The 14,491-nt window shown below is 43.6% G+C and overlaps 1 protein-coding gene across 1 annotated transcript in view; it reads left to right on the top strand.

Moving 5' to 3' along the window:
- Positions 1-4,975, top strand: part of TNS3 (tensin 3) — a 312,789-nt gene extending 307,814 nt beyond the window's left edge. Inside the window, exons 24-26 of the mRNA XM_006876503.1 lie at positions 2,261-2,329; positions 2,878-2,904; positions 4,831-4,975. Of these exons, the coding sequence (XP_006876565.1) occupies positions 2,261-2,329; positions 2,878-2,904; positions 4,831-4,975 (241 nt within the window). The remainder of the gene's footprint in view (positions 1-2,260; positions 2,330-2,877; positions 2,905-4,830) is intronic.
- The last annotated feature ends 9,516 nt before the right edge of the window (positions 4,976-14,491 follow it).

Here is a 14,491-nt window from a genome sequence, read left to right as displayed (position 1 = left end):
TTAGCTTTACATTCAACAAATGATACACTTTATTTCATCTCAGTGATTACAATCTCCTCCCTGCAACAAGAGTTGGAAGTTTTCCTACTTCCACCCTGTGGGTCCCCATTTACATCATATATTTCACAAATTAACAAAGTGAAAGTACTTGATGTACACAAACAAAGCAAAAAATACATATTCATTTAAATGTACAGAGGGCACATTCTGCAAGCCAGGCCTATAGGCACGTAGCCTTACTCATTCCATGGGCCTAGAGTTAGTCAGCAGCTGCTCTTGTCTCTCCATCTCTACTGTAAATATTATTATTTTTAAGTGGTTGCCATTTTGTTTTGTTGTTGTTAAGTGCTGTCGAGTTGTTTCTAACCATAATGACCCCGGTACAGGGTTTCTAAGGAGTGGCTGGTGAGCTAGAACCACCAACCTTGTGGTTCAAACCAGCTTTGCAGTCCAGCTCATTAACCCACAGCGCTACCCCAGGACAGTGGCAGAGATAGCAGTTGAACGCAGAGTCCCGTCTCACACTATTGGTTGTTAAAGGTCTATCAGTAAAATCTGCTCCCGGCTTGCTTTATCTTGGATAGATGGAGAAAACTTTCCCATTATCCAACCCCACCCCCATCCTCCTTGGAGAGCTACTGGGGGCTGAAGGATTAGGGCTGAATCAGAACTACTCTGCGGGCATTAGCTACCTTCCCCTGCTAACTCCTTCTACAACTCTGTTCTTTTAGCTGATAACTAGCTGACAATCACACCAGGCTCTTTGCATAACAATTAGCCATTGAATCTGACATACCTTTACTCCTAAAGCCAAGGGCTCCTCCTCTTGCAGGAGGAACACTGGGAAGGCAGGTCTGAAGGGTCACAGAAACGAACACCTTATTACTTCAAAGCACAGAGCACCATTCCCTGCTGGGAGGGGACTAAGTGAGCCTTCTTAGAACATAATTGTTGTTGCATATATTTTGTGGCGCCCTTAACAACTCTGATAAACATAAACTTTGGTGAATTCATTTAAAATTGGCAAAAGGAAGTAATAAATATCAAAGTCATGCTCCCACCCAAAACCTCCGCGGCTAGGCCCATGTCCAGCCTCCTGTGTACATGGATAGCCTCAGACCACTGTTCCTGAACTTGCTTTTCTTAGTGCTCCCAGCTGCCTCTTCTAGTTCCTCTCAGAACTGACTCTACTGACCCTTTAACAGTGTGTTTTTCTTCATCTTTTCTGTTATCCTTGATAAAATATGGAGGCGAGCAACCTAGTCAAGCCCTTTAATATTAGAAGAGTGTGGATTTTAATTTCTTGGACTGGCTTCTATGGGAAAGGGATCGAGGAAGCATTTTCTCTGACAGTCTGCATCAAAAGGCAGCTGAGATGGTGGTGTGTGCAGCCACAGCATGCCTTGGACTGCAAGGTCCGGCCCAACCTCTCCTCTCTCCAAATACTGGCCTCTCTGTCCGTCTCAAGCTGGCCTCTGACTTCCTCCCGGTGGCAGCTGGGAAACACATGTTTATCGGTCTCCTAAAATGGAGAACTATCCCCAAGTGCCTACGAGGCTGGCCCTGCCTCGACACAAAGGACAGGGCATTGTTATGACCACCCCACCCCACCCCCAGGACCGCGTGGACCAGGAGAGGGCAGTGTACTAAAAGGAGACTGGGCGAGCTGGGCAGACAAACACAAGGACCTATGAATCTTGAACACAGCACACTCTAGTGGTTACATCAGCAAGGGAGCTGAGGTCAGCGTGAATGGCATTTCCCCCACAAATAATGTGCACAGCCCTTGACAGTTTACAAAGGGCCTTCATCCACTGCCTTATTGATTTGGGCACCAGTTCTGTGAGACTGATGGGATTGGCTTTGTGCTTCTCCTCTTTAGAGGTAGGGACACTGAGGCTCGGAAACAGGAAGTGGTTTCCCCAAGATGACAGGCAAGGGAAGGTCAGGCCAGGCCCTGAGGATACTTCTTTATACTTCTCCCTCACTCACTGGATTCTCCAGGTAGTTGAGTGCCTTTGGTTTGACTTCCGTAGCCCATGGTTCTGACAGGCCCCTCTATAGAGTGGTACGTTTCACCGCCATGCCAGCTATTTCCCAACTCCATAGTACCTTTTGACTCACAGTGAGCCCAGACTGTGTTCTCTCTATGTGATTAGTAGAGATTTAAAACAATCATATATGGGAGACCTGTATACTATATGGTCCATCATCATACAATGCCAGCACACTCATCTCCTCTATCTTGTTTCTTGGACAGGCTCTTCTTCCGGAGACACTACCCTGTTAATAGCGTGATCTTCTGTGCTTTGGATCCACAAGACAGAAAGTAAGAAGTTCGTATGATTAAGCAGTGCATATACTTTGTGGCAGAGTGGGTCCTTGTGTGGCATTATGGGTTAATGCGCTGAACTGCAAGGTCAGTTTGTACTGCAAGGTACTCCTTGGAAACCCTATACAGGGTCGCTATGAGTTGGAACCGACTCGACGGCACTTAACAACAGCAACAATGCAATAGGATAAACATTCAAACACAAGGTCGATTTGAACTGTAAGGTCGACGGTTCAAACTGACCAGCTGTTCCTCGGAAACCCTATACAGGGTCACCATGAGTTGGAATCAACTTGACGGCACTTGTCGACAACAGCCATGCTTTATTTTCGGAGTTCTGGTGTGGCACTGTAGGATAATCACTCGACTGCTAACCACGAGGCCAGCAGTTCAAACCCACCAGATGCTCCTCAGACACCCTACGCAGGGTCTCTATGAGTCGGAACTGACCTGATGGCGCTCAATGATAACAGCACACTTTATTTTACCCCTTAATTTTAATTAGAACTGACATAAAGCTTTCTTCTTTCTCTTTACCTCACAAGGTGGATCAAAGATGGCCCTTCCTCAAAGTAAGTTGTCAGAGTTTCTTTACATTCGCTCTTTAGTTTATAGGCAAGTTCAAAACTGAATGCTGTTTCATATTTCAAGAGACTTCCTGATAGGCAAGTGACTAAATCATGTGAATTGTTTTTGCTTTTGCTTTTAAAAATCACAGTGGGGAGGAACTAAATGGTGTTCACCTTCCTGCCTACTACTCATTACATGTTCTGTGTTTACATTTGATTCGTTCAGTTATGTATAAAACCCATGAGGAAGAGTACGGCTCTCTCAGCCTAGGAGACGTAGCCTACAGTCGTTTTGAGGTCTGTGGTGTCAAGGAGAAGAACTTTCTGTGAACATGAACACAAATTAAATGGATGCTGAGTGTTTATCACACACAAAGTAGAAGACAGTTCTCATTACGCCCAGCTCTGTGACAGGCCAGGGACAGGACAGGAAGTGTTTTTTTGGCAGGTCCCTTTCTCCAGTAGGTCTTACCTTAGTTCTGTAAGTAGGGAAGTGGCTGCTTCACATGGGCTTCCACTCAGCATCTTCTCATAGCCATGTGGGGACTCAGGTTTGGCACCATTTGTTGGCAGAAGGGGTCTCATCCTATCTGCCTTCTCTGATGTGCAGCCGTCTTCTCAGTTTTCTGATGGTCTTCTCCAGAATCTAAGCTTAATTTCCTACAATGTCAAGTCACAGGTTCCCTTCCCTAGAATGGTTTCAAATGTCTCCCTGTATTAGGGATCTGACGGAATGCTCAGATGGCCCCAACTCCAGGCTCTCGGCACATTTTCCTTACACTTGGGCAAGCAGGAGTGGGGTGAACCCTTCATCTTCAAGGACTTTGCAACTGTATGGGGACCACTTAAGTGCCATTTACTGAGCTTCTTCCTCCTCAGTGTGGAAACTGTTAAGACATAATCCAACAGTCTTCATTTTTCTCAGATAAAGAAGACCTGTCCCAGGAATTTAGATACAGATACTAGGAGTTAGTGTGTGAAGTTTAGTACTCATAAAAATCTATTAAGATACTGGCTTCCATTCATCTAAGACAAAGAATTACATGTACTCTTCTTTTAAACAGTTCCCCTGATATATAAAAGCCCGAGAGAGTCACAGGCGTACTTGTATTTACTTACTTTTTTATTTCCTCTATATTGAAATCTGTGCTTTATGTGTGGTTTTAATCCTCCTGTATGTCTAAAACAGAAGTTCTAGATTTAGAAACCGTGTTCCTAGTCTGTATTACAATAAATACCCATTGGAGGTGACTGGGGAATTTGGGGTTTCTCCAGCTGCTTGGGAGTCCAGTTTCTGCTCTCATTCCAAACCATCTGTTTGTTTACAAGCTTGTCCCATTAAATAGCGCTCACTGCTTCTAGAATTCGGGGTTGGAGAGTCAGCGAATTCAACACCATTCCAGGCATCGACAATTGATTGTTAGCACTAGCCAACTGGTCTTCAGCAGCATTTTGAACTCGTTTGTTCTGTACTCAGCGGTAGTACCTCAGAGTCCATCTAGCTTGATTTCTTGAAGTGAGACCCTCACACCAGAATGCACTGAGAAATCACCCAGCGCCATGGACCCATCCTCCCCTCAGAGACTCATGTTACTGTGTGGGGCTCTGGGATCTGTATGACTAAGTATCTAGGGGAGTCCGACCAGTGGCCTTGAGACACATGTGGAGAAGCCTCTCGGTGATGCCTGACTTGGTGTCAAGCCCTTGTGCTGGGTCATGAATTGGTTGCTCACCTCTCAACCTCATGTTCCTTACATGTAGTGACATGTTACATGCAGGGCTTGAGAAGGCTAAAGTGCCCAGATAGGTACCTAGCAGGGGCCTTGGCATATAGATGTTATTAAGTGGTCATTAAAATCACACCCCATGGTGAGCCTGGTGGTGGTTGGTGGAACATTGGCCTCTCTGACCTTGGCTTTTCCTTTGCAGGGTCTTTGGGTTTGTGGCCCGAAAGCAGGGCAGCACCACTGACAACGTGTGTCACCTATTTGCAGAACATGACCCTGAGCAACCAGCTAGTGCCATCGTGAACTTTGTATCAAAGGTCATGATTGGGTCCCCAAAGAAGATCTAAGAATGTCTCACAGCCCGGAGCAGAAGACAGTTGGCATTATGCCCTTGCTTTGTGGCAGGCTCGGCTTTGGCCTTTCCTTTCTCAGAAAGCCTTTCGAAGACCTTGAGGTATCATGGGATTGGGACGGGGCCACTACTTTGTAGCAAACTGAAATTTCTGATCTTCCCAATCAACCCAAGAAGAAAAGTGGGTGTTCCAACTTTACAAAAGACAAGAAACGGCCTCACCATTTATTGGCCTTTCCCAACAGAAACTCCTCATGTGACACGTATCTCTAACCAAGCGCTTCCTGGATGAAAAAAGTTGGACACCAGGGGCCACATTGGAAAGAAACATACACAGAAGCACATACAGAGAAAGGGGTGGGGAGCCTTTCGTCCTGGTTTGTCAGCCTCTCTGTCCAGTGCATCAACTGTGTGGTGTGGCCACCAGATCTCCCATCCTCAAAAGACTCCTGGTTAGCTGAGGGGAGCGATAGTGACCCTCAGGTCAGTCCTGTCCAGCAGTGGAGATGGACCCGATGCAGAAGGGGACACATGTTGATGAAGGTCCGTACAGGTCAAGTCCTTCCAGACATTGAGGAGTCGTGAACAAGCCGATGACAGGGTGTGTGATGAGCACGTAGGGAGCCTTTGGGCTTCAATCGGAAAAGAGTACTAGGCTGTTCTAGAAACCAAGCCTCAGGTGGATGACGACGCTCATCTCCTGCTCTTACAGACGGGTTCCGTGTAATGAGTGGACCAGGGAGAAGCCATTTTGACCAGGAAAGGATAAAAGAAGAAGATGGAAGTTCATTTATGCCAAAATATTTCTATCCGTTTGCCATCGCTGTACTGTGTGTGTCCAGACATTGCATTGCCACCTGGCACTCTTGGCTTTTAGGGGTCATCACCATGAAGATGCTCTGCTGGTGTCTTCACACACAGAGTGGTGGTGCCGGGACCGATGGGGGTGTTGTTAGAAGTCCTCCGTGTGCCAAGTTACCAAGAGCCCATTCTAATTCTTTACTTCTGTCTTTTCCCATATTTTTGAATGACTCTTTTGGTGGGAAAGGTTCAGAAGGAGTAGGAAGTGATCAGTGAAAACACAGCTTAGCATCTGCTTGTTTGGAGTCATGTTAAAGCCCAGTGTAGCATTGCATAAAGAATTTCTCACCTTCATAAGCTCTGGCAGGAGTCCTCTTTAGAGTGCTTCTCGCCACACAGGTGTTCCTTCCTGACAGGGACCTTGTGTGTTTCTGGCCCCCTTGAGCAAAACGAGGAAGAAGGAAAAGAGTAATTCTCACTACGTAGAAGCTGTGTGTGCCACCTGATGCTTAGCCAATTACTGCAATAGAATGTATACCATTGGTAAAGGTTTGGAGGAACTGCTTGATGCTGGGACCTAGTCAGAATGAGAGCTGGAGCTAGGCCAAGTTCTAACAAAGCCATGGTGCCTTCCCCTTAGAGGCCAGTGTGCTCCATGGTGACTATGCAGATCGTGAGCCATTCCTGTGCTGACGTGCAAACTCTTAAATCACACAGAGATCGTAGCAACAGACATGAGTTTGAAAAGAGGCATGGTGAATTCTTGTTTTGAAATGAGGGACAGAGATAAACAGTGTTGGACAGAGCAGGAATTGTCTGAATTCTGGCAGGTTTTGTACACAGCTGTGTGTATATAGACAAGCAGTTGAATGGCTCTACGTTTTAGCGCCTATCAATGCACCAAAGGCAAGTGCCTCATTTCTGTGCCAAATGTTTGCCTGGTCTTCACAGACCTGCCTCCCTGAGGCATATCAGCATATCCGTTACAGAGAATGCGCTGACTTGCCCTAGTAACCCTATGTCTTCAGGGGACGCATCTAGCGTTTCAATGTTTCCTTGACTCCAGAAATCAGTCAAAGGGGAGGAGATGTCTAGCCTGTCACCAAGAAGCCACTTCATACTGAGAATAGTCGGTACCCAAGTTTGATCCACCCCTGAGGAATTAAAAAAGGGCTTATTTAAGAATAAAAGCAGAAGAGGGATGTGCTACTTAGAATTATGGAGACATCAGGACCATCCAAGAGAGTCTGAGACTGTTCAGCTCGTATAAGAAACTCAAATCTTGCTGGTGGTCAAAAGCAGCAGGAAATTTGCTCCCAGGAGAATGCTCCCTCCGAGGAACTGAAGGAAACAACTGTCTATGGTTGCTGATGGGCTGAGAGGATCGGGTTCTGTCCTGGTGTGTCCATGTTCAAGAAGACAACTCTCTGCAGTCACAGACAACTGTGATATGCACCGAAGACCTCACAAATGCACCACCACCTGTGGCTCTGGGCACACACGACAAGGAACACTCCCAGGCATCACCTCTCAAGGCCTTGCTGGGTATGAGGGGACACTGACGAGTTCCCAAGAAATGTTTGTAACAAGTATCTATCATAGCCGGGATCCTATTAACTTACTCATGAAATATATTGTTATAATCCACCAGTGTTAACTTTAACTGCGTTAAAAGTCACGCTGCATTAAAGAATTTCATGTGTATCCTCAGTGTCAAAGACCTTGTAATGTCTCCGTAGCAGCTTTACTTGTTAGTGAATATTTTTAACTTTTCTGATACTATAAAGAGTATATCCAGAATGTAAATGAATGTTCTATAAATCCTTTGTATAGTCATTTGCTCTGCTCTGTTCGCACTGTAATAAAATTATAAACTTGGTAAGCCTCAGTGAGCAGATGTTTGTGTTTCCTTGGGTGGATGATAATGCCCCTACTAGATGGAGTCCTGGTGTGGCGCTGCTGGATAATGCACTGGACCACAAAGTCAGTTTGAACCAAAAGGTTGGCAGTTCAAACCCACCAGCTGCTTCTTGGAAACTCTATACAAGGTCTCTGTGTGTTAGAACCGACCCAATGGGACTCAACAATAACAACAGGTGAGTTTCATTGAAATTTGTGTTTGAAGATTTAATAAAATTAACTTTAACGCCCTGGTTTGCTGTAGTACTCTCATACTTATATGAGGTGGATACAGATATCCACCTCATACATAGCCTATCACACACACACACACACTCCACCCTAGTCACTGGTGTTGGACAAGCCCTGATTGATTCTCCCCAGTATTTACCTGGGTGGTCTGAGGACCTAAATATTAAGTCTGGTGGATTCCCTTAGTCATGTCACAGATGCTGAAGAGACAGGCTTGGGACATGGGTGAGTGTCTGCCCCCACTGGCTCACAGCTTACCCCTACTTCTGGCCTCTTATGCCTAGGCACTCACCAACACTTCTCTCCTTGGGAGAGAAATTGCCTTCTGCCAGCACAGCTCTCCTCCTCTCCTGTCTTAGATATCATGGTTGAGTGTGGACCCATACCCCTCCTGAGTTCCTGTGAGTTACGTGGGGCAAACTGTAAGGTCAGCAGTTCAAATTCACCAGCTGCAACTCGGAAACCCTTTACAGGGTCGCTATGAGTTGGAACCGACCTTTCAGCATTTAACAACAACAACTACAGATGGGATCTTGCACTGTATGCTGAATCCCCTCAAGCTCCCCAACATTCTGAGCAAGTCTATGATCACAGGAAGCACTTGTCGAAACCCTGTTTGAATCTGCATTTGTACTTGATGGCCTAGCTATGGATGGGTCCTTTGATCGTGCCCAACCCTGAGAGCCTCGTGCATCAAGCAGGAATGATACTGCTGCCTCCACACACTCTGGCTCTTCCCAGGGCAGGCCTTCCACTGTGTTAGTCATTATAAGTGATGTTAAGGAGTCCTGGTGTGTCACTGTTGGATAAGCACAGGACTGCACACCACAAGGTCGGTGGTTCAAACCCACCTTGAAACTCTATACGGGGTCACTATGAGTTGGAATCAACAACATTTACCAGCAATACCATGGTAAAGGATGGAAGCATAAATATTTATTAAACTGAACCCTTGGTAACCACTTCAGTTCCCAATCAGAAACAGAAGTAATACTTTGGGCTGTTGCAGTCATGGACAAATAATATAGATTTACCTTTTTGCTTTCTGCCTTAAATCCAAGCTTGCTCTTGCTCTCTCAACCAGTGGAAGTGTCAGGTGCCCGCTCTGGTAAAACACACATAAACCATACCCAAGCAGAGTCTGTGGGGGCTCAAAATAGAGTGAGAGCAAGCTTGGATAGATTAGATCTTGTTGAACAGGAAGTCCCAATGGACTCCTGAAACCAGACAAGACCCAGCTCTGGACAAATGTTACCATGTTGTATACAAGTGAACAGAGCATTGAGTTTACACTAGTTCACAGAGTACAACTTCTAAGTATACCACCTAAGCAACCACATTGCCCAACTCACAAAGTACTCATAGAACATGTGTCCCTAGATCTCATGACCTGAGCCTGCCAGGTAAGCTGTTGAACTGGTCTTGGCTGGAGAAGCCCTGTAACATGTGGGCATCACGAGGTCTGTCCACCATGCAGCAGACAACTATGACAGGTGACCGGCCACCATCTAGTCAGGGGACCACATGTCTACTTGGTATGCAATGTCTGCATCTCATCGTCACAGAGTGGTGAGATGACTTATCTGCAGATCTAGGGGAAGTCACATTGCACAGAGCAGGGGGCATTTGAGCTGGCCTTATAGAATGAATTGGAGTTTTCTAGAAAAACAAGGCTTAAGGAAGGAACATTTCATTGCCTAGGAAATTGGCCTTCTCTGGACCCACTAGGGAAGCAGGTTGTTGAACTGGTGAATGGGAAAAATGGACCACTCACAAATAGCTTTAAGTCCTGAGAAACTAGAGGCCCCAGAGCTAAGGCTGACCTGTGGCAAGGGCAAGATCAAGTGTGGGCTTAGTGAAAATCTTGTCACCAATCGTAGTGTCCAGGGCAACAGCAAGAAATGGATTTCACCACAGCTGCCCTGATTCGAAAACCTCTATGTACCCATGAATCTGAGAGATTCCTTATTCCAAAGACATCCGATGGTTGAGGGGACTACCATGGACATGCTATCAAAACAAGTACCCCACCTATGAAGCACACCATGTCTCACCTAAGCAGAACAACCCACCACAACAAATGCCAGGCCAGGGAAGTCTTTTCTAAGCTATAGCCTCAGTAAAAGAAAACCTTTTATAAGGAGCTCTGGTAGCGTAGTGGTTACGAATCGTGCTACGAACCTTAAGGTCATCGGTTCAAAACTACCAGCTGCTCTGTGGGAGAAAGATCAGGCTTTCTACTCCCGTAAAGATTTACACCCTCGGAAACCCTGTACAGGGTCGCTATGGGTCGAAACCGACTCGATGGCACTTAACAACAACAGGTAGCATCACTAGGGACCAGTAAGAATCCAGAAGCCCCAGGTAAATCAAGGAGACAAAATAACACTACAAAAGCTCTTGAAATTAGATTGTCATGGGAACAACAATCAACAAAAGTAGGCCAGCACCTGTATACTGAACCTACATAGGGTGACTGCCTGCTAAAATATTTCAATAGAACCCTGGATATAAAAACTGTCCAGGCTACAATTAAAATCACTCATCACACTAAGAATAAGGTAGAACTTGAGCGAAAGAAGACAACTGCTGAATCAAATGAATTCACATAAATCAGATATTGGAACGAGCTGGCAAGAATTTTACAGCAGTCATCAAAATGCTTGATTAAGCAAATGTAAATTCTCTTGAAACAAATGAAAAGGTAGAACACCACAGCACAGAAATTAATAAATAAAAGACTCATCTGGATAGAACTAAAATATATATAATAGTCGTAACAAATCTGAATGGATTCGTTCAGTAGAGTATTGAACTCTATTGTACTCTATACAATACTTAATAATTGAATCAGTGAACTTAAAGACCAAATGAAGCAAACTAGTGATCATCAAATCAATGACAATTTATAGCAAGCCATGAATTGTGGATCAGACTAGAATTGTGTTCCACCGGGTTTTTAACTTTTTGGAAGGAGAGCACCAGAACTTTTCCTATGAGGTGCATTTGGGTGAGCTTGTACTGCCAACCTTACAGTAGCTCCTGAGCCCGTAACTCTGGGTGCCTAAACTTAACGACAAAACTAAAACTGTAGGACAAAACATTAGAATTCAGTAACGTGAACAATAGAGAAAAAACAAATAAAATAGAATGCCAGGGATATATGGTGGCTGTGTGCCGTGGAGTTGGTTCCGACCCATAGCGACCCTGCACAGAGTTTCCACGGCTATAAATCTTTACGGGAGCAGAACACCTCACCTTTTTCCCATGAAGCAGCTGGTGGTTTCGAATTGCTGACCTTGCGGTTCACAGCCCGATTCGTAACCACTACGCTAGTGAACCATCCAATATTTATGTCACTAAAGAGCTAAAGGACTCCTGGTGTGGCACTGTATGATAAGCACTGGACTGCGATCCAAAAGCTTGTTAGTTCAAACCCACCAGAGACCCTGTGCAGGGTTGCTATGAGTCAGAATCGATTCAAGGGCAATTAACAAAAACAACAACAAAGTCCTAAAGGAACAGTCAGTGATTATAGCTGAATCTTCTGATCATAATGCTATAAAATTAGAATGAACCAATAAAAAGATCAAGGGGAAAAAATTAAATGCATGGACATTGAATATTACTGCTTAAAAACTACCAGAATAACAGAGACTGCTAGAAGAATGAACAAATCTATGTTGGAAGAAGTACAGCCAGAATGCTCCTTAGAAGGAAGGTGTCTTAGGCCGGGTTTTCTAGAGAAGCCAAACCAGTGACCCATATATATGAATACATATAAAGAGAAGTTTATTATCAAGGAAATGGCTTACACTTGTAGAGTCCCAGGTCCTAAATGGAAAAATGAGAGCAAGAGACTTTCCTGTATGCCCATTATATGGTGAGCAGTCCATACCCCCAAGGAGACCTACTTTCAATGGATTAGCTGCTCAGAGTCATTCATCACAGAGTTCACTATGCCTGAATTCGTTTTCATCATCATAGGAAAAAGCACATCTTAACTGCAAACCCACTGGGAATCCTGGCCTATACAAGTTGACCCTAATCCTTAACTATTACAGATCATCCTCGTCAACTTGACACCTAAAAATTATATCCATAGTCTTTAAAGAAAGAAAACTGTAAAGTCATGCTTGCACCTAACAAAATATAACTAAAACACATACAACTGAAAATGCACTGGTCCCATCACTCCTCTGTCAGTTTGTTGTACTGTGGTGGCTGGTGTGTTGCTGTGACTCTAGAAGCTATGCCACGGGTGTTTTAAATTACAGCAGGGTCATCCACCACAGACAGGTTTCAGATGAGCTTCCAGATGAAGACAGACTAAAAAGGAGGAGACACGAACTACATCTGAATATTTAGTCACTGAAAACCTTATGAATAGCAGAGAAATACTGTCAGACATAGTGCTGGAAAATGAGTCCCTCAGGTTGGAAAGCACTCAAAATGCAACTGGCAAAGGGCTGCTCCTCAAAGTAGTGTTGACCATGTTGACGCAAATGGAGTAAAGCCCTTGGGACCTTCATTTGCTAATGGGAAACAATTCAAAATGAAAAGAAACAACTGTAAATGTCCATTAATAATCGGAACATGGAATATACGAAGTATGAATCTAGGAAAATTGTAAATTGTCAAAAATGAAATGGAACATATAAACATCAATATCTTAGACATTTGTGAGCGGAAATGGACTGGTATTGGCCATTTTGAATCTGACAATAATGTGGTATACTATGTGGGGAATGACAAATTGAAAAGAAATGGCATTGCATTCATTGTCAGAAAGAACGTTTCAAGATCTGTCATGAGGTACAGTGCTTCTGTGATAGGATAATATCCATGTGTCTACAGGGAAGACCAGTTAATACCACTATTATTCAAAATTATGCAACAACCACTAAAGCCAGTGAGGATGAAATTGAAGAATTCTACCAGCATCTTCAGTCTGAAATTAATCAAACATGCAATCAAGCTGTATTGATCATTTTTGGTGATTAGAATATAAGATTGGAAACAAAGAGGAAGGATCAGTAGTTGGAAAATATGGCTTTGGTGATAGAAATGATGCTGGAGGTCACATGATAGAATTCTGCAAGACCAATGATTTGTTCATTTCAAATATCTTTTTTAAACAGCATAAAAGACGACTATACACATGGACTTCACCAGATGGAGTTCACAGAAATCAAATTGACTACATCTGTGAAAAGAAACAGTGGAAAACCTCCATATCATCAGTCAAAAAAAGCCATGGGTAGACTGTGAAACAGATCATCAATTGCTCATATACAGTTCAGACTGAAGCTGAAGGAAATAAAATCAAGTCCATGAGAGCCAAAATATGACCTTAAATATATCCCACCTGAATTTAGAGATCATCTGAAGACCAGATTTGATACATTAGACACTAAAGACCGAAGACCAGAAGAGTTGTGGGATGACATCAAGAACATCATCCAGGGAAACAGCAAAAGGTCATTAAGAAGACAAGAAAAAGGAAAAGACCAAAAGAGATGTCAAAAGAGACTCTAAAACTTGCTCTCCAGTGTAGAGATGCTAAAGCAAATAGAAGAAATGAGGAGGTCCAAGAGCTGAACAGAAACTTTCAAAGGTCAGCTTGAAAAGACAAAGTCAAATATTATAATGAAATGTGCAAAGATCTGGAATCAGAAAACCAATAAGGAAGAACATAATTAGCATTTCTCAAGCTGAGGGAACCGACAAAAAAATTCAAGCCTCAACTTGCATTATTGAAGGATTCTCTGGGCAAATTATTGAATAATGTAGAAAGTATTAAAAGAAGATGGAAAGAATACACAGTTACTGTACTGAAAGGAAATGGTCAATGTTTAACCATTTCAAAAGGTAACATATAATCAAGAGCCAATGATCATGAAGAAAGAAGTCCAAAGTGCATTGAAGGCATTGACAAAGAACAAGGCACCAGGAATTGATGGAATAAAAATTGAAATCTTTCAAGAAAGTGAATCAGTACTGGAGGCACTCACTCATCTATGCCAAGAAATTTGGAAGACAACTACCTGGCCAACTGATTGAGAGATCCGTATTTGTACCTGTTCCAAAGAGAGGTGATCCAATGGAATGTGGAAATCATCGGACAAGCTCTTTGATATCCCATGCAAGTAAAGTTCTACTAAAGATAATACAGAAATGACTGCAACCAGAACTTCAAGCTATGGACAACACTACGAATTAATTGTGCTCATGAGGAACCTGTACACAGACCAAGAAGCAATTATTTGAACAGAACAATAGAATGCCAAATGGTTTAAAATTAGGAACAGTATGCTCCAGGTTTATATTTTGCCATACTTATTCAACCTGTATGCTGGGAAAATTATCCACAGAACTGGGTTAGATGAAGAAAAACGTCATCAGGATTGGAGGAAGATTCATTAACAACCTGTGATATGCAGATGATACAACCTTGATTGCTGAAAGTGAAGATGACTTAAAATACTTAATGATGAAGATCAAAGACCAGTGTCTTTGGTGTGGATTGCATCCCAATGTCAAGAACATTCTTATCAAT

Source organism: Chrysochloris asiatica, unplaced genomic scaffold, assembly GCF_000296735.1.
Source record: "Chrysochloris asiatica unplaced genomic scaffold, ChrAsi1.0 scaffold00384, whole genome shotgun sequence".
NCBI classification, from domain to species: domain Eukaryota; kingdom Metazoa; phylum Chordata; class Mammalia; order Afrosoricida; family Chrysochloridae; genus Chrysochloris; species Chrysochloris asiatica.
Note: the sequence above shows the minus strand (reverse complement) of the source record. Positions and strands in the feature narration are given on the sequence as shown.